Source organism: Lates calcarifer, linkage group LG1, assembly GCF_001640805.2.
Source record: "Lates calcarifer isolate ASB-BC8 linkage group LG1, TLL_Latcal_v3, whole genome shotgun sequence".
Classification (NCBI taxonomy): Eukaryota; Metazoa; Chordata; class Actinopteri; family Centropomidae; genus Lates; species Lates calcarifer.
The window spans coordinates 5,427,272-5,447,475 of NC_066833.1; the positions used below are offsets into that span (position 1 = coordinate 5,427,272).

A 20,204-nucleotide genomic window follows, 5' to 3' on the forward strand; every position below is an offset into this window, starting at 1 on the left:
CACTGAGACCTGGAAAGAGGACAGACTACAGACACACATCAGTCCATTATCTTTCCCTACTTATCCTGTGCTGGGATGTGGAGGGTCTGTTCCGGCACTTGTTGGGCAAGAGACCTTTGATAGGTCACTAGTCTGGGACAGGCTAGACGGGCAACCACGGGCAATTCAACTAACCTGCAAGGATTTGGATTTATGTGAGAGAATAAAACTCAAGGACAGGAGACCGGAGGTGGTAAGCAAGAAGGAAGCAGTTGTAACGTGCAGTGCAAGAACACCTATGGATAAAGACAACCACCTACAGGACGACATTTGTATTTGTGCACAAGGATAAAATGTAGCATATTCATGCTCCCCAGATGATGAACTCTTATCAGTCAAGACAGTCAGGTTGGTTTCCTTTAGCACCACCCAGTGGACAAAATATCAGATTAGCACAGAAGTCCTGAAAGAATCAAAAGAAGGCATTGAAACTTCATCAATGCTGCACAGTTTATTAGTAATAATAATAATAATAATAATAATAATAATAATAATAATAATAATAATAATAATTGTGGTTGTTTCTGTTTGACAATAATTTATACATGCTTTAACACATAATTTCTTGCTAATAAAGGTCAATAAATTGAACTGAGAGAGACAGAGAGCGAGCGAGCGAGAGAGAGAGAGAGAGAGAGAGAGAGAGGGAGAGAGAGACAGAGGGAGGGGAGGTACGGGGGAGAGGGAGGGAGGTAGAGAGACCCTGGCGGACAGCAGCAGAGGGAGGTTGGACCGGGAACAATAGAGAGAAGCGAAGCCAGCCCTGAAACACTAAACAAACCGAGAGGGCGACAGAAAGAAAGAAGCCTAGAGAAGGGGATGGAGGGAGAGGGAGGCGAACAGAGAACATGTAAGGGATAAAGACGCGAGGATTTTCCGGACCGGAGGGCTTTATTTCTGTCTCTTTCTTTTGTCGGTGGGTTGTATTGAACCGGATTCCGGTATGAACCCTGCAGAAGCGGCCGAGGAGGCGCCCAGCGACCCCGACACTGATGCCTTCTACAAAACAGGTAGGAAAGAGCGGGCAGAGCCCCTGCAAATCACCAAAAATCTCACCACAAAGGCATCATAAGTGTGCTGTATGTCACCAAGAGCCGTCTGAACAAGCACATGAGACCAAGTGAACATCAGCAGAAATCTGCAGAAAAATCACTAGAAATCTGGTTGTGTGCTTTCACACAGGCGCTGCCAGATGGAAATCAAGCAGGAGAGTCGCTGAAATTCAGCTTCTGATAGTGATAAATGCTGCTCTCCGTGCTGTTATTTGAAGGTTTTACATGCATTTATAGTGTAATTGTGTCTGTGTGCGTGCGCGCTTGTGTGTGTGTGTGTGTGTGTGTGTGTGTGAGAGAGAGAGAGAGAGTATGCAATAGTGTGAGCTCATGTGTCTGATGCTGATGGTCCCCACAAAGGAAAGAGGAAGATTTATACAGGAATCACATCAGATCAGCAGCTGAAAATCTCCAGATATCTGCTCAGTATTCTCCCAGATGATGATTTATGTAGTTCTGTTATTGCTTTAATAACCATGGCGAGGGGTTGTTTGTGCCTGTGTGTGTCTTATACTGATGCATTTAGGGGAAAAAAACAGAGAATGACCGATCATTCTGACTAACTGATCCACAATGGTTAGAAGGTGAGAGAAAGTGTTGATATGGTTGTGTGCAGGAATGTAATAACTGAGCTTTTCTGTGTGTTTTCTTAACAAGAGTGTGTATGTCTGACACTTCTACCAGAGCATATTGGCTGTACACACCACTGGGGCTGCAACTGGCAGTTCTTTTCATCCTTGATTCATCTATTAAGCCAATTAATTGTCTGACCAACAGCCTGAGAATGGCATTTACAGTGATATGGGATGATGTTTTTATAGTTGCTGAAAATAACCAGTCCATTCATCCACTGGTCAAATAGCAGGAAACTGATTGGCAGCTAAAACATCAATCATCCTGTGGTCCCAGCTACTTAAATGTACGGACCTGCCGCTTTTCTTCGTCATGTAATAAACAATAAATTTGAAAACTCTGGGAGCCTGTGATGGGCATTTTTCCACAAACTCCTGCCATTTAAAGACCAAAGTATTAATCAATTAGTAGATTCATTAATATATGATGAAACTGAGTGAGTTCCGGTCTTAATCTCTACTTAATGGATGACTCAACTTGAGTCATTGATTGATTTGATCAATTTACTTAGTTTCAGTGAGGTTTTCAGTCAGGTTTGATATGTTGTAAGCTGTATAAGCTGAATTGTGTCAGTGTATGTTAGATACTGATGCTGCTGATTTAGGGTTCAATAATTGAGATAATTCTAAACTCAGGGATATTCAGGGTTATGTGAATTCATGTGTGTGTGTGTGTGTGTGTGTGTGTGTGAGAGAGAGAGAGAGAGAGAGAGAGAGTGACAGCAATGATAAAATTGATTTTATCAGTTTGGCAAAGTGGTGACATATTGGTGATATAGACCACACACACACACACACACACACACACACACACACACACACACACAAGACTATGCAGCAGTGCTGGAGACACACTGGACACACCCTGACTCTCTTTCTCTGTCAGTGTAATTCAGTTCAGTAACTTTATTATGAACAATCCTGCCAAGGTAGTTTATTAAATCAAACACACACTAAACACTCTCTCTGCTGAGATACTGCGAGTGTGTTGTCTGGAGTAACAGGGCTCCATGTGTGATCTTCTCCCCTTCATCGTTCCCATAATATTAGATGACTGTCAGCTGGAACATTTCCAGCAGATGGACGTGGAAATCCTCTGGTTGACTCATCAGTAAAAACAATGAGACATTGTGCTGGAAAAAAAAAAAAAAAACACCCCACTGTTTCAATGAAATCTGGTCAAAGGTAAAACAACCTTAAGAGTAAAGTCAAGTGTGAGTCTCAGAGAGCATTGAAGCTAGAAGCAACCACTTGTTGCTGATGGCAGGCTGAAGTGATTTGAATTTGAATTTAAATTTGGATCAACTGGGCATGTGTTCTGCAGCTTCTCCTTGGGAAAATTCACTGAGGCTCATGGTTTCTGTAGTATTAACTGTATTTAAAGTCATGTGACATACCAGACAGAGAAGAAACCATGATTTGATGGAAAGAAAAATCACAAAAGCTATATAGTGTGGTGAACTATCCAGCAGACTTTTGTGGTTCTGTTCATTGTAGGCCTGCAATTAACACATTTTATTATCTATACTTGAAAATGTTCAAAACATTTCAAAACACGGTGTCCCTAAATGTCTTGGTCAACAGTTAAGAACCAAAAAATATGAAAGATATAAATCAATTCAAGCAGAAAAATCTCACATTTTAAAGAAAATGTTTTGCATTTCTGATGGAATAATTAGTGGAAGTTGCCATTAATGCCATTCATTTTCCATATGGTTATTTCAGTGATGGCTCATTCTTAAAAATAAACCACCAACTGCAAAATTGCTGTTAGGGAAATTACTCCTTCAGGCTATTATCTATATGTGTGTTGAAATGATGTCAGGTGACATGATATAAGATAACGTAGTGTATCCCAAAGGCTGAGCATGTAGTTGTTATGTTGGACACTACAGGGAGGTTCAGAGGTGGATGTTCACCAAGCTGATTCTGGAACTTTTTAAAGTAAGGAGCTATCATTTTAATAATCTCTGCTTCCTCGTTGCTTGCAGTGTTGACAGTAAGCTGGAGGCTCCATAAAAAATGTTTTATCTTTTATCCAAAGGCAGAATAATAATGTCTCCACACCTGTTGTGCAGCAAGGCATAAAACTTAGCTCTCTCACAGCGCACTCTCCTTTGGAAAATGGGAAAACTATAACTGAGTTTTTAAGTCTGTATCAAGATCATTACACCTCACACCATGGGCTCAGATATGCAGTGAGGTGCTTTAATCAACATTGTTTGCTTTGTAGTCTTCCTTTAGAGAGTCTGACCCACATACATGAGCGAAATGTAGTGATTTTGTCGATGATTAAAAACACTATTATGTACAGATTAAAATTCACCTACTGTGTCTGAACATCTGTGAGAGTGAAGCAGGCGGTGTGGGGGGGGGGGCTCTCCTGCTCAGCTCAATGTCTCTGTGACTTTAGCACAGAGGAAATGAGAAATGGCTCTGTACCACTTCTTCATTTCTAAAACTAATTTTACATTATTGAGTGTCTGCCAGTGCTGATCACAATCTGTTAATGAGATCACTTGCATGTTTCTGACATTGTCTCACAAAATGAACTCAGCCTTACTCTTTTTTGTTTGCCACGCACTAGAAAACTCCTTATGGAGTGCTGCTTTTCGCAAAGCTGGATCCAGTCTATCCAGAACGCCGTCAGACTTAGTAATGAGGTCGGAAACACGTGTGAGCTTCATGCTGATTTCTCTCCTTGGTGCTTCATGCAACTGTGTTGTCTCATCTGATTTCATTAGTCATGTCAACTCTCACTTGCATGATGCCTCTGCAAGTGTTTAATCAAATCTGTGATATCTGCAGTTCCAGCACAGATTCAGCTCCTTTACCTCCTTTGTAGCACAATGTAACTTTATATAATATGACATGAGACGCACACACTGAAACGTGACAAGGGACAATTTAGTGTAAAAATAAACAAACCAAGCTGTTCAGACTATTGACTTTGACTAATAATGTTAATGAATGGATTTACAACAAAATGCTTTAGGTGGGATTTACGCACTATTAAAGCACCCCACCCCACATACACAGATTTGTTTAGTCTTTAGAGTCAGAGAAGCACAGTGGATGACTGGTGTTACACATCACAACAGTATTAGAGGCTTGTTGTTTCTGCAGAAACATGAATTTTTGTGTGTTTCTGCACTGAAATAAAAACCGACATCCCTCAAAAACACGTAACAGAAAAGACGAACAAATGGAAGGAAAATGCTAAATTTGGGTGAATGAAGAGACAAGGGCAACAAGGAGGAGAGAGAGCTTCATGAGAGCGAGGTCAGTTTCAGCTGAGCTGTGGCTCTGCACTGAAACCTGATCAACTATATTATTAAATCATTCTTGCTCACTGCAGTCTATTTGATCAGTGCCAATGCTAGTTCAAAAAGTAAGACATGTTTAAAATAATATGTGACAACAATGGAGAGCAGCTATATCAGAAAACAGGGTTGGGGTAAGATGTAAAATCATTCAGTGCCACAAAGTGTGTGATTTTGTCTAGACCAGTTAAACCAGGAGGGAACACTCAGATCAAATCACAGCTACAGTATATTCAGCTCGTCAGTTGTAATGTGTATCCTTGCTTCAACAGATGATAAAACTATGGGTCTGTGTAGAACTTTCACAACTTGCATATAATCTTGAAAAGCTCCACTCAAATTAGTTTTATTTGTGTCCCTTGTGTTTATTTTGTGTTTAATTTAGGTTTCCTTTCACTGCATATGTATAGCTGAGGTGCTTAGTACTGTATGTTTTGAAAAAGTGAGTTTTTGTATCTATAGAAGATGGTGAAAGCACAGAGTGAAAATAGAGATATTAAGTGGAAATTAGACAGCCAGACTCCTCACATTTTAAAAAAGCAACACAAGAGAAATAAAAAATAAAAAAAAAAGCAGAAAAGGAGTCATGATTATATACAAGTACTCATCATCTGCAAGGCTGAAGTCTTAAAACACACACAAGTACGCACACACACACTCTCACGGGAAACTGCAGGCGGCATGGCTGCTCAATGTTATGCTAATCAGCCGTTTATAAATAGGATTCCAAATTATCAGACGGAAACAGGAAGTAACACGCACGCATTCGTACCTACACACATGCAATCAGAGTGCAGCATTGGAGTGTTTATCAGACAGCCGACGCCAGCTGTCTGTCAATAGAAGCTGCTGTTGCTAAGCTACCACAATAATCATAAATCACAGTTTTTTATTTTATTTTATAAGAATAACAGAAGTTAGAGGTCGGTTATGTCATTCCGGTCGGTGTCGTGTATGAAACAGGTGAAGCACAGCAGCTCCTCACCCAGGCATGCTGGGAGATTAAGACGATGCTCACACCAAGTGGCATCATGGGCTGAGAGCAGAATTGCTAAAAGCAGCACCAGTTTCTTGCTAAATGCTGGTCTGTATAAATCTCTGTAGAATCCAGTTACAAAAACCCAACTTCTCTCTCGAAATACAAAGTTAATACATCATTTTATATTGTATGCTTTTCTTCACACTGTTACTGTTTGGCCTGTTCACGAGAGATTGAATCCCTGTGTGTGTTCTTCATATTCCAGCAGTGAGGAGTGAAGAGAGCACACTGTGTGCACGAGAAGGTAATTAGAGTTTATTTTCTCCAGCTAATTTGCTAAAAGCCCTGAGTAACCATGGTGATGTTAAGTAAAAGGCAAAAAAAAAAAACACTAAACAAAAACAGCAGCTTCAGTTGCGGCTGAAAGTTGCTGACAGTCATAACTTGATTATGTGTAAACCTACCAGGATGTGACAGTGAAATGGATTTAGCTGCAGTGTGATCATAGATGTTGTTCCTTCTACACATCGCCCTGGGGATTTAACCTGCGTAGAAACTTCACTTCACCTTCATGGCTTCAGTATGTTTCAAACAGAGTACTTGTTGCATCATCAACCAGCTGAAGTGTCCTTTCCAACAAAACTTGAGAGAGGGTCCAACAATTTTTGTAACTTTACAGTTAGAGTTTTAATGTCTCTCTCTAAAGGCTCGTTTTTCATTTGTCAGAAAGCTACTTCCATCACTTTTTACATGCACAAAAGAGTGGAACATCAGTGTCTTCAAGGAGAGACTGGCCAACCGTCTGCGCAGTTATCCACATTGGTGACTGAGAAGTCTGAGAAGTCAGTTACATTTAACAATATAATGATGAAGAAACTGTTTTAAATCTTATGTGGATCGGTTAGGTCTTGTCCATTCCTGAACTGCCTAATCAGTCATCTGATTTTGGGCTGTCTGAGACATAAGTTGACTGTTGTGAGTGAAACATGAAAAAGTCTTGTGTCATCAATCCAAACTGGTGGTGCCAGCTCACACTGTGAGACAAAGCTTGCAGAGACACGTCCACTGAACAGCAAAAATCAGCATAATTGGTGGACGTGTCGTTGTGAGCTTTGGCGACCAAAGACACCGTGTGGCAATATTCAGACACTCACAGTCAGAAATGTAGGACCAAATTCTCAGCCATCAGAATACGACATGAAATGATGCAGAATCCACCCAGCCAATTTCGTGAAGGGAGATGCTACGACTCACCAAGCTTTAATTGCACAATTTGACCTGCTTCAAAGTGACATCATACAGACACAGATTGGGTACCTGATTTTAGTAGACCCATCCTGCACAGTGTGACACACAATAAACTTGCAGGATTATTGCTGTTACACTGCCTGAAGGTACCTTAAAACTTATTTAATTTGAAGCACACAAAGTCCCAGAAGTAAGATTTTATTTCACTTTAAGATCATTTCAATCTGACAACACCTCATTTCACCCTGAAAGCATCATTGGACTCTAAGGATAAAAGTCTGAGGAGAGACCTTATTTCACCCTGAGAAGAACCTTACAGGATGAAAGCAGTCTGCATAACATAATTTATACTTCTGGTTGATTATGAAAATTGTCTGTGTGTGTGTGTGTGTGTTTTTTTTTTTTTCAGCAAGACATCTAAGAATGACTTTGCTGGCATGTGAATGAAAGTGGAAAGCATACAGTATGTGTGCGTATGTGTACGAACAGAGACATTACACGGATGAATGACCAGTAATCCATTCATTCACTCTGACACACACACACACACACACACACACACACACACACACTGCTTCCTCTAGGCTTAGAGCCAGATTAACCTGCAAGCGCTCAAACTCAGAGAGAGAGAGACAGAGAGAGAGAGAGCATTTTGGATGAATTGTAATTATGATGTGTGATTTCTTTAGTAGTGCTTGCTTAGTGTTGCTCAACAGAATCCCAGGCTGTAGTTTGGACAGCCTCACGTTCCATCAGAAGCGTCATTAAAATCAATTACTGAGTTTATGTACAGGGATTAAAGCTAATGATAAACGCTGTTATTTAAATAAAGCTTAATGAGATCATACTGTCAGTAACACTGCTTGGACTAATACTAATCCACTAGTATTGCCAGCACTTAAACTGATACCACTGGTCATGAGCTACCATGAATACACATTAACAGACTTATTTAGCTACAGTCAATTCACTGAACATTATCTCCGCTGTCTGTGCATGTAGGTTAGCTATGAAGCTTAACACTGTCAATAAGGATGGAAGGCAAGGGTTGGTCTTTGAAGTTTTTTTTTTACTGAGAACAGTTAAACTGAAAAAAAGCCACACAATAAATTCAGTTAAAAGTCGGTACAAATCAGAAAAGGATGAGATGCTGTGGACTAGAGTTTGACCAAAGCAGTAAAAATGAATTAGCACAGTGAATTAATACAGTAAGAGTTCCTCAACTGTGACAGAACTGAACACCATTGCAGCAAAGCAAACAAACCATGAATGGGACAGATTTAGCTGTGTATTCCTGTACTATTCAAAATCTATGCAGTGGAACCAGAGCTGTCATTTTTTTTTATTCCACACAATCCTCCTCCTTTTTATAATCTGGCCCCTACACTAGGCTACCCACAATGAAACTCCACCACCAACAGTTTAGTTGGAGATTTGGGTTTGTTATGCTAGTAGAGGCTAACGTAGCCTTGCCCCCAGCAGAAAGTAACTGACAGAAGTAAAGCTGAATAGAATAGCATTCTTCAGCTAATGTTTCAGCTCCCATCTATTAATAATGAGCAGAAATCCAGAGTCTGTCAGAGATAGCAAAAGTCTGTTGTACCTAAAATTGGTTCTCTTACAAGACAAGCCTCTTATCTCTGTGAATCCAGTCATACTTGCATACTGTTTTATTTTCATTACCCCTCTAGAGACCCTAGTGAATTGTATACAATATTTAGTTAGGGTCGAGCTTTCCAAGAAAAACACTTGTCATTGTTTTTTTCTTTGACCTGTTTCTTGGACTTTATGACTGCTATACTTTTCATTTGCTGTGGAGCCAACATTAAACCATCATGTTATACATGCAGTGCACAGTAGAGACATACCAGTATAGCATCTGGGAATATCATGTTATTAAAATGTAATTTCTTACAGCAGATTTGGCGTGGAGCTAATCCTGTATGATCTGTCAGTTAACTGTTAATGCAGCCGGTGCATCTACAGAATCCTCATAGGCTTTGTCCAATCTGTTACAGCCTGGAGCTTCACCAAAGTAATACTGGTAGTATCACCAGTATAATTTAGTGTACTAGTAGCAGTAATAATATTAGTAGGAGCAGCAGCATCAGCAATAATAATCATACCCTATGCTCATTCTGCCATTAAAGGTCTTATCTCAGTTATGTTTTTGAACCTTAAACATGATATTTTAGTTTGTGAAACCAGGATTATCCATCAGTTAAGGTTTGAGAAACCCAAATATGTTAGAAGGGCTACTTTGATGGAAACTTGAATATTGTGGCAACACCCTATCCACTAGTCGTTCAGTAGTTAGTAAAAAGATAAATATGATGTAGAAAGGATCCACAAAGTGAAACAAAGGTAAAGTCTAATAACAGAGATGTGGAGGATACACTGTCATTTCCCCTGTCTTTCAATATTTTTGCTAAGATGAAGGCAAATCCAGCAGAGCAGCAATAAATGCAGCAAATAATGCAGGGTTCATCCTGCAACTCCTGCTGGTACAGAGGAGAGTATGTATGAATCATAAAGATGGAATGTCAGAATAGTGTATATAGGCAAATGAATAACCAGGTTTCTTCATCTTCCATGTAAATACCATATCCAGTGAGATGAAAGTTAAGAATATGACTTGGATACCCATACAAGCACACATTCAGTTTGCTATTGTCAATTTATGTGTTTGTTTTGTTTATTAATGCAATGTCTTTCTGCATAAAAGTGAATATATCTTTACTCTGTCGGCATGTCCTATATCCTATATTGTAGGGGGATGTATATTCATCCTGAACAGCTCTATACAGGATGATGGATTTGCAGTGGGGTTCTGGATGCGTGGCTAAAATTGCAAACGCAACGACAAATTATATAATATTTTGCAACAGCTTCAACAATTATGTGATTCTAGTCCTGCTACATTGTTCCTCTGCACCCCCAGTCAGTTCTATGGCAGCCCTGTGCACAAATGAAATACAATAACTCACTATACTGGCAGTCATTCCTAATGAATGGACTTCAGACCTACAAAGCGATAATCAAAGGATATGATGGTGATACTCAAGCCCAAGTGAAAAAACTAAAACCGACAATGTGTTAGTCCAACTCCCAGTTCATTCTGCCTTCTTTACCCTGTTATATGACAGTCAGCTCTGGGGCACGGTGAAGTTGTTGGTAGACAGCTGTTTATTTCCACGGGAAAGGAGCAACATTCAATGACTGTGTCCCTGGCCACCTGGCAAAATATTTATTCTCTTTTAGCTCTGCTTTTGGTCTCTGCTAACTCTTGAGGGAAATATCTGGATCTTGAGCTGCTAAACCCTCCACTACATTTACCAGATAGTCTGTTTGACTGCTGTTTGGTGCTGGGCAGGTAGTGTGCAGTGTATGTACAGTGGGTTTTTAGAGATTTATTGCTGAAAACAGCTGCCTGATGTGGCCAAGAATGATGCTATGAGAGCAGTGAGAGTGAACCAAAACAGTGAAGTTGTGGGTTGGACAGATAAACAATGAACTAAAATCTGGTGTGTCAGTGAGTATTTATGGCAGCAGGATGGTGTAAGTGGGATCCACCCAAACAGTGCCCATATTCATGGTAATGAAAGAATGTATCACCCAGTCTAGGGGTGTGGCTCATTTAATTGATTGTAATAGTTTTTGGACAGTAATAGAAGTCTTTAGATTATTTTTTGACTGATCATACAGTATGCCAGCAGTTTCAGTTGCTTGAGATTTACAGTAAGAATTGTGCCCAATGAATGGAGTGTCCTGTTCCTTTAAATGAGGCCTCAATCCTGAGTCATGGTGGGGAAACTTGGAGGGAGGAGCTACATATCAATTATTGAAGAAAGAGAGCAAGAGAGGGTATGTGTGTGTGTGTGTGTGTGTGTGTGTGTGTGTGTATGTGTATGTGTGTGTGTGAGTGATAGAGAGAGAGAGGGGGAGAGAGGGTCTCTCACCCCTGCTGTCACCAGGAACAATAAGATGCTGCTGCTGAGGAGAGAGGAAGGGATTCCCTCCCTCCATCTCTCTCTTTGTCTTCCACTCACACACCCAGTGTCAAGAATAGTGGCAGATGGGTGTGAAGAATGAAGTGTGTGTAAATGTGTCTATGTCTGTATATGCATATGTGTGACTGTGTATGTGGGATGTTGGGGTGACAGACAGGAACAGTGAGGGAGAGGGAGAGGGAGAGAGAGGCAGCTTAAGTGGATTAGGCCTTATTACCCACCAGGGGACAAGCAAGAGAGAGAGCTGGAGGTACTGAGGGAGAGAGAGGAGTGTTAAATAGATAAATACAAAGAAAGGATTTCCTCTCCTCCTCCTCCTTTTGTCTCCTCCCTCCTTAAAAGCTTTCTAGTCTTTGGACAGCTGCAGCCATATGGTGTGTGCATGTGGCTGTGTGTGTGTGTGTGTGTGTGTGTGTGTGTGTGTTAGTGTAATGAGCATCCGTTTTGACTATAATCGATCAAACAGACATTTTACAGACATGTATGTGAGTGTGTGTGTTACTAGCTGATTAGTGGTGCTAGCTAATAGACCTTGATGTTATTAACTGCTGTGGGCAGGTGTTTGCCTTTGTCTGTGTGTGTGTGTGACACAGAGGCAGGAAGCTTTTATCCTGATTGACAGAGCAGCACAGAGCTGTTAAAAGCCATAGATAATCAGACTGCTAGGCAAAATGGAAATGGTAAAATTTAATCCTGCCATGATTTAAAATGTACTTTCAATGCCCAAATGTTTTTTTTTTTTTTTCAAATATTGAGTGGATTTTATTTTAAAAACCCAAATTCACACTTTGCTTTCAGAGAGGGCTTTAAAATCTTCTCGGCATATGAGACCCCCTAACCCTCAAGTCAGTTATGAAAAACAAAGCCCTTTATCCTTCAGAGAAACAGAATGTCAATATTAAGTACATATCATATAGCATTAAGTAAATATTAAAAACAACAACATGCTGTTACAGAATTTCTTTTTTTTTTTTTTTTTTTAAATAAATCTGCTGTCAGTGTACAAAGTAGACAGTTTTTGTTGTCTTGGGCATGTCTCCAAACCCCTTGAAGCGGTGTGGATAAATTTGATTTGCTGATGTTTGATTTTTCAGCTGTGGCTGAGCCAAAATTTTAACTAGTTTCATATTTTTGTTGGACTAGCTTCCTGCACTTTCAGCTATCCATCAATACACAGGAAGCTTTGTGTTTTGTAGTCGCAAAACCTGTTTGTGGGAACACCGCAGGTGTAACAGAGTCCTGCACCTGGGCTTTTTTTTTTTTTTTTTTTTTTTTTTTTGCAAAACATGAATCAGTAACAACTCAATATAACTGAAGTATTTCTTCTAAGTTTTGAAGAGGCAAGTGTGTGCACCAACAAATCAGGTAAACAGAACATGCTTTTTAGGATACTGGTTGGGTAGTGAGTTTTAAGGCAGTTTCAGACCTATAGTCTGAATCAATTGTTGAGTTTTTCCATTGGTTCTGTTTCCTTTTGCACATAAATAATTGAGGTGTGATATGGGTACAGGTATGGGAGGTGTTTAGCTCAAATTTTTAGAGTAACCTAACAGTTGGGTCAGATTCCCACCACATGAACTGCTACAGAATTTATTTACACCAAGTGGAAAAACAAACCAGAGTTCAAATCAGCTGGACTAAACAATGCAGGTTTGAACACCCTCACGATATCAAGTCAGATTCAAGGTAATGGTTCAGTTCTGGTACTTAGCTTTGGGGAAACTGATTTGCAAATGGCAAAGCTTTTAGCATAAGTTCAAAACAACTCTCTACTCAGTGGGTTTCATCTCTCAGTTACTAACAGATGACTTCAGTGGGATTTGTTCCTCAGCTTTCCTGTTGACCAGTGATCATTACAGCTAAAGATGATTTAAATTACCTCCTTACCTGTTTTTGCTCTTTGTGTCCATCACACCACCAGCAGTGTCAAATACCCCTACAGGAGGATCTCTGATTAACTGCTATCTCATATTGATCTACATGATAGGGTCAGTACTGTAGTGTTCTTATGTTCATATGTGGTACCTTTCCTGATTGAACTCCATTCTGAGGTGCCTGCATTGGTTGGCTTACAGAAGATACAAGAATGAAGCCTGACGATGTGCATGTTTCACCTTGAACCCTGTGAGAGGTTCTGTTCTAGCCAATGGTTCAATCATCCAATCAGAATAGATTTGTCTTTGTTTCCCAGACAACCCTGCGGTCCATGCTTGACCAATCACAGCCTAAGTAGGGCTGTCAACACACACACACACACACACACACACACAAACACACACACACACACACACACACACACACACACACACACTCACACTCACACTCACACTCACTCTTAACAGGGCTTCCTTGGAGAACAGCAGTATACTTGACCCTGAGTAATTACTCGCCACCCTTCATTTATGTGTGTATGTGTGTGTGTGTGTGTGTGTGTTTGTGTGTTTGTGTGTGTGTGTGTGTGTTTGAAGCTGAGAGGGATGGCTCCCCTGCGGCTGGCTGAGCTGTCAGAGAGCAGATAAGGATCCTGGGAGAGTCAGTCAGACCTGTGCACCATGTTATTGAGCGCTCTTCATCTGTCATTGATTCCTTTGTCCCACTCTCCTTAAAGCAGAACAATATCACATGGACCGATTTTATGTTCTTTATGTTTTACTGCTGAAGTGATTTTTTTAGTTAATTGATTGGTTGATGGAAAGAAAATGACAAATTGGTTCAGCCTCTCAAATTTGAGACTTTTTCCCAGTTCTGGTATTTATTGTAAATCAAACTGGATTGTTGTAGTGTTTGCCAGGCAAAATAAAGAATCTAAATACATCACCATGGGCTGTGTTAAATTGTGATGGGCGATCACTGTGACTGTTAATTGGAAAAACAGTCTGTACATGAATTGATAATGACAAAAATTGCTCATTGCAGTCCTGCCATTGTTCTCCTTTTGAGAAGAAATAGGAGAAAGAGATGCTGCCATCTTGGCCAGAAAACAACACCTACACATAAACACAGTCAGAGATCCAGATGTTTGAAATGTGTGTCTCTTTGCTCTGTGTCTGGAACAGTCATGAGTATCTTTGAAATAAATAGAGGAAGTGATGAGCTTTGTTTTTCGTTTGCTGATTCACATTCAATTTTATGATTACAACATGGAAACCCATCAAAAGGAATGTTACATCAGTCAGAGCTGATACACAGTCTTTATGTAAGCATTAGAGCAGTAAAATGGTTTTCCTTCAAAATTTAGTTTGAAGACAACCAAAACATTCATGATTAGTCAGCTAACATGATTTAAAACACTGGCCTCCTGTTTGCAGCACAGCAGTAGAAACAAGTACTTTGTATTGAAAGTTGTCTGCTCTAAACTGACTTGACTCCATATTCAGGTTTTTGGAAATTTATGGTGAACTCCATATGAGAAGCGTGTTCAACCCATACTTATGCTGCAACTAATAATCATTTCCCTTATTAATTCATCTGCTGATATAATTATTATCCCAATTTAGATTTGTTCAATCTTGTGATTTGTATCTTTTTATACTTTTGGTAACTTAATACCTTTTGATTAGTGGCTTACTCTGACAGCACCAGTGATACTAAGTATAAATTACACACTGTAGAATCATCCAGTATGAACCATACATGGTTGCTGGTATGAATACTCATTGATATTCAGCTGACTGAATGTCTGATGTCTGTAACATTCAAAAAGCCAATTGAGATAAATTACAAGTGCATCAAACATCTTGGGTGATTTGCTTTGACTGGGACCTGGAACGTGTAAAGGAATAGACCCAGTCTGTGCTGTTTTGATTTCTTGATTTCTGAATTCCCAGCAGACTAGGCATGGTAAGTACATTGCTGACTTCTCCCAGTTAAAAACAACAGCACATTAGGTCTTTGCAAAGGGAAATGACGTACATGTTTATTTGCACATAAAGCAGGGAAGTGAGATCCAATCACAAGTGGTCACTCAAGACCCACGTGGAGACGCATTCTAATGCCATTTGTGAACTGACGCACTAGTTGTGATTAGATCATCCAAGATGCATGTTAATGCCAGGTGTGAACGGGGCTTCTGTTTCTAACCAGGTCACCAAACACATATCCTACCGTCATGTCGTTTCACGTTGTATGTGCTCTGACCTATTGATAGTTTGTCAGTTTAGTTTGGTTTGGTCTGATTTGCTGATCTCTCCATGTCCTGACATCAGCGCTGTTCAGCTGTTCATTAGTTCACTGCAGTCAGTAATTAGCCTCTTATCCTGTACTACACCGCAGTAAAACACTTTATTGGCTGCTCTTTGTAAACAAGGAAACTACTGTGTGTTTACATGTGTATGTGTGGGAGAGAGAGATAGAGCAAATGAGGTCCAGGAAAAACATGTGCTCTTAGTAAAATGTGATCACAACTGATAGGAGTATGAAGGGATTTTTTTGTCTGACTAGTTCTGGGTACCTTGCTGGTTAATTAACACAATATTTGGATTTTGGCTAGGTATGACTGACAAGTGGAAGTAAAATATTCTTATATAATAATACATATGATAATACTTGCATTTTGGTATTTTTTTGAAATTTACATGAAAAACTCTATATCAATCTACATTTCATTTGCGATATGAACACAGTTATGGACAGTAAGCTTGTCGACAGAATCTTGTCGTCTACCCATGGCATGAAAACAGTTGTGGACTCACAGTGGTTCAGAGGAAAATTACATGTTGTGATTGCAGTAACACCTCAGATACAGAAATTAGAATTGGTCAGGATTTTCTTTTCTGAATCTCAATTAGACAAATGAGCTAAATGTCCCTAAATGTCAGAGTTCTCCTTCAATGGTTCCTTCAATTTACAGTCAGTTTTCCACTTGCATGTCTCACAAATCCAGGGGATTTGGGGGGGAATCTGAGTATGTCTGTTTCCAGTTCATCATAATGCTGTTTTTATTAAGTAGGATGTCAATCCCAGAGCTGACAGGTTCAGGAAACTTTTCTTCCTCCCTTCAGATGAAGGGAAACATCAGAAATAGCCAAAAAAGGAGCAAAATGCTACTAAACTCGTTCTAACCTGGCTTTGTTGCTGTCAACAATAGAGCCAGGCTATTAAAAATGTGCTATATCAAGTTTAAAGTTCCTTACATAGTTGTACATCAGTAAGAATACTAGTATGTATGCTTTGAAAGTTAAATATTGTTAAGGAGTTTAGAAGTTAAAATAGCGTGAGTGAGATATCATTTAAATATGAGGACAATGGCAAATTTTTTTAGACAGTCTCTCTTGGAGGGCATTCATATTGTGGCACTTGGTTTTGGAAAATAACTGATGGTTGACCCTCCAATATAATAATAATAATAATATATATTGGCACACTTGTGACTTGCTGTTTTACACTGGCCAAAAGTTCTCTTTTAATATTAAATCTTGGCTGTAGTCTATAAATAAAACAAAGCATCCCCAATCAAAGGACTTACAGGAGAATTAAGTACAAAGAAAATGTAGGTTTTGCACTGTGGTGCAAAGTTTATCTTTTGGCTGCAACTGTTTTTGTTATGTCGCTGTCTGGTGTGACTCATTTGGTTTCAACCAGTCACTGAACACAGGACTCCCACCCAAAGCTAGTATCCACTCATGATATCAATAGTGGTAGGTGGGAAAACCAGAGCTATACTTTTAACTGAAAAGATACTAAACTTCAAACGATGCTATGGACTGATGAACTTACTGATTTACAGGTTGACTGTTTTACTACTCACTTGTAGGTTTATGAACTTGTTGACTGACTGGTTTTATTATGTGTCTGTTTTGATTTGAGGCTTACGAACTAGCTGGTTTCCTGGTTTACTGACTGCTTTTTGTCCTCGGTTTAACTTCAGTTCAGCTTAAAACTTTAAACCTCTCAGGCATATGAAGATTTAGTATGCTGTGGTTTGGCCTGAGTCAGTGAGTTTGTGTGTGTGTATGTGTGTTTCATGTTGGAAAACACTCCAGTACAACCACAAGCAGCTCTTTGCAGGAGAGTCACACTGCAGTTGTGTGTTTGTGTATCCATGTAAATCCTGAATTTTATTCATTTTCAAAGTTCTGTTCATAGTTTCCATGCAGGCCGAATGAATGAAGCAGCTGGTACTGATTCACAACACTCTTCCTTTTATTCGCTCTTTCTTTGTGTTTCTTTGGGAGTTCATTTATTTTCTACATTTCTATCCTTCCTCTGCTGTTTGGTAGTGTTTCCCCCCTCTGCTGGCATTGTTGGTATCTTTCTGTCTTTGAACTAAGCACTAATTAAAGCTCATTCATCCTTAGAGGACGCTACACACACACACACACACACACACACACATAGAGGAACATTTGTGTCAGGCTGTAATTGAGCGAACAGAACCTGGCTTACTGTAGAGTATTAATAGAACAGAGAGAACAAGAGTGGAAACATTAATCCTTAATATTCCTCAGTTCAGGGTACAATTATCATCTGATCTTTTGGGCTTTGCATCCATGATCTAAGAATTTTGTGTCATTGTTGCTCTTCCAATGACACCCATTATTGATGGGGAATAAAAACCCTATTACTGAGACAAAATATGGACAGACAAAGACAGCATGTGTTCATCTTGCCTGCTGACAGGTAGGGCTTGGTGGTGTGCCAATAGATGGATTTCTGAACTTAGCTACCACCGCTGTTACGCTGGCATTTTAAAAACACAAAAGAGTGCACTGATTGCCAGCTTTAGGAGCCAAGCGCAGTTTGGTCTGGATCACACTGCAAAATCCAGGGCCTGCAAATACTTACACTACCACAAAATTTCAGTAATACTGCTGGATATTCCAACAGGGACTTGAATATTACAGAGTCTATTCAGTGGTGAATTTGAAGTAGTTTTAAATCTGTTTTTGCATGTACAGTATTGTATCACAATGCTTTAAGAATTTATTTGAATTCTGACCTTGTGATGTTGTGAATGGTTTTAGTTACTATGGAACCCAAGATCTTCAGTGGCTATAAGAAAAAACTACCAGCTACAGCTGTGAAATTGAACATAATCAGAACACAACAATCAGCACTAGTAGTTGGTGAATAGATCCAAATTAGATCAAAAATTAAATATCAGCAGGTTCAAGTTGCTGAATTTATTCATCAAAATCAATAAGGCTCAACCTCTAATTACAGCCTGAAATGGAAAATACTTACACTAAAAGCTTAACCATGTTCAATGTCCATGTTCATACCTTGGGAGTGCATGCCATTGAACAACTCAACAGTTGCAGAGTTGTCATGTGAGGGTTAACAATACTGTTCATTAACAATATAACACTATGTCCACTGAATTTAGGTTTAATAGCTTCAAATGATGGACTCTGGATGACATGTTACATCTATGTCTGCTTGATTTTCAGGCATGTCCACTTGATTAATTTCTGAATCGTAAGAAAAATACCAGTTGTAGTCACAATTGCGACTCGTGTGTTAAAATTGTTTAGAAGTTGAAGACTGGTAATTGCAGTAATGACATGAACCTAGGATCGGTAACATACATGCAGAGTTGGAAGTTCTCTTTGTGTTTCAGTATCTTCCCACAATCCTGTTGTTGGATACATAGTTTTGTGTCTTTGATTTTCTGTAATGTGTTTTTCTCACTGATTGTCTTATTGTTTGAGTCATGAGTCAACCAGAAGAGTTTCGTGTCCATTAAAGTATTACTAAAGTAGTACAAGTCCTCCAACCTGAATGACCATGTAGGTCTTTGTCCCAACCTTCTGATATGACCCATTGAGGCAACTCCTCAAATAGCACCTCTACAATGGCAGGTGTACCTGATCAGTCGTCATAGTTACAATGGTAAACATGCAGAGTATACCAGTGGCAATATATCGGACCTTTGTTGTCATGGTAACAATAATAAATGGTTTGGTTAGGTTTAGGCACAAAAGCTACTTGGTTAGATTTATGAAACAATTAAGATTTGGGTGAAGCACTAAGATTAGAGGGCATTTAACATGCAGAGAGTTTGGGAATGGTCATGGATAAAAGAAACAATGATTTAACAGTTTTAGAGAAGAAACAAACAGCTATGTGAAAGTCTAATGTTTTGTTGACCCATCCATCCATCCCAATGTCCTCCTAACACAGACTTTGTTGCTCTTTATACCACATCACCTGACTTCCTCCTCTGCTCCATGAACAAATCCCATTGGAAGACTGCCCACCCTGCTCATCAACTACTGATTCAAATAATTTATTAGCCATTATAACAAATTCTGAATCTATATCATCAAAGATGCCAATAATCCATGTAATACTGTTCATGAAATAAACTGCAGATTAGAAATATGTAAGTTGTTACAATGAATGTGGCGCCTCTAAGTACCTAACTGTCACCAGGCTCTTCACACATACACACACTCACACACGCGCATTCCATGTCTGACCACTCAGTCTAAGTTTTTCCTCTCTACAGACAGCTGCCGTCTGGAGACTGAAAGCTGATCCAGAGAGAGAGAAAGAGAGAGGAAGAGAGAGAGAGAGAGGAGAGAGAGAGAGAGAGAAACAGAGACAGAAAGAGAGAGGGAGAGAGTTTCATCTGATAGCTGAAACACGTGTTCCATGTTTTAACATTTGGTTCCTCTCCGTCTTTAGCTCTGTCTTTCCTCGAGGAAGGCACCTCCGGCTTCCTCTTGACCTCTGACCTGTATGGTTAATCATGTTCATGTGTGTGTATCTCTCAGCAGGATAAATAAGCGTGTGTGTCTGTGTGTATTGATACGTCTAGATGGATATTTCAGGATAGCATGCAATGAAGGGATGGTTCTCTGTAATGGCCAAAAGGCCACACAGGCCAGGCAGGTTATTTTCTTTAAGTAAAACAAAACATCTACATTTTCTTTGGCTCGCCTTTCCGTACACTTGTTATTAAGTTACAGGTGCTATAT

The 20,204-nt window shown here is 39.6% G+C and overlaps 1 protein-coding gene across 1 annotated transcript in view; it reads left to right on the plus strand.

Annotated features, from left to right (window-relative positions):
* The first annotated feature begins 716 nt into the window (after positions 1-716).
* Positions 717-20,204, plus strand: part of LOC108872807 (kalirin-like) — a 125,317-nt gene continuing 105,829 nt past the window's right edge. The window contains 1 exon segment of the mRNA XM_018660671.2: positions 717-1,049. Coding sequence (XP_018516187.1) covers positions 983-1,049 — 67 coding nt within the window. The 5' untranslated portion in view covers positions 717-982.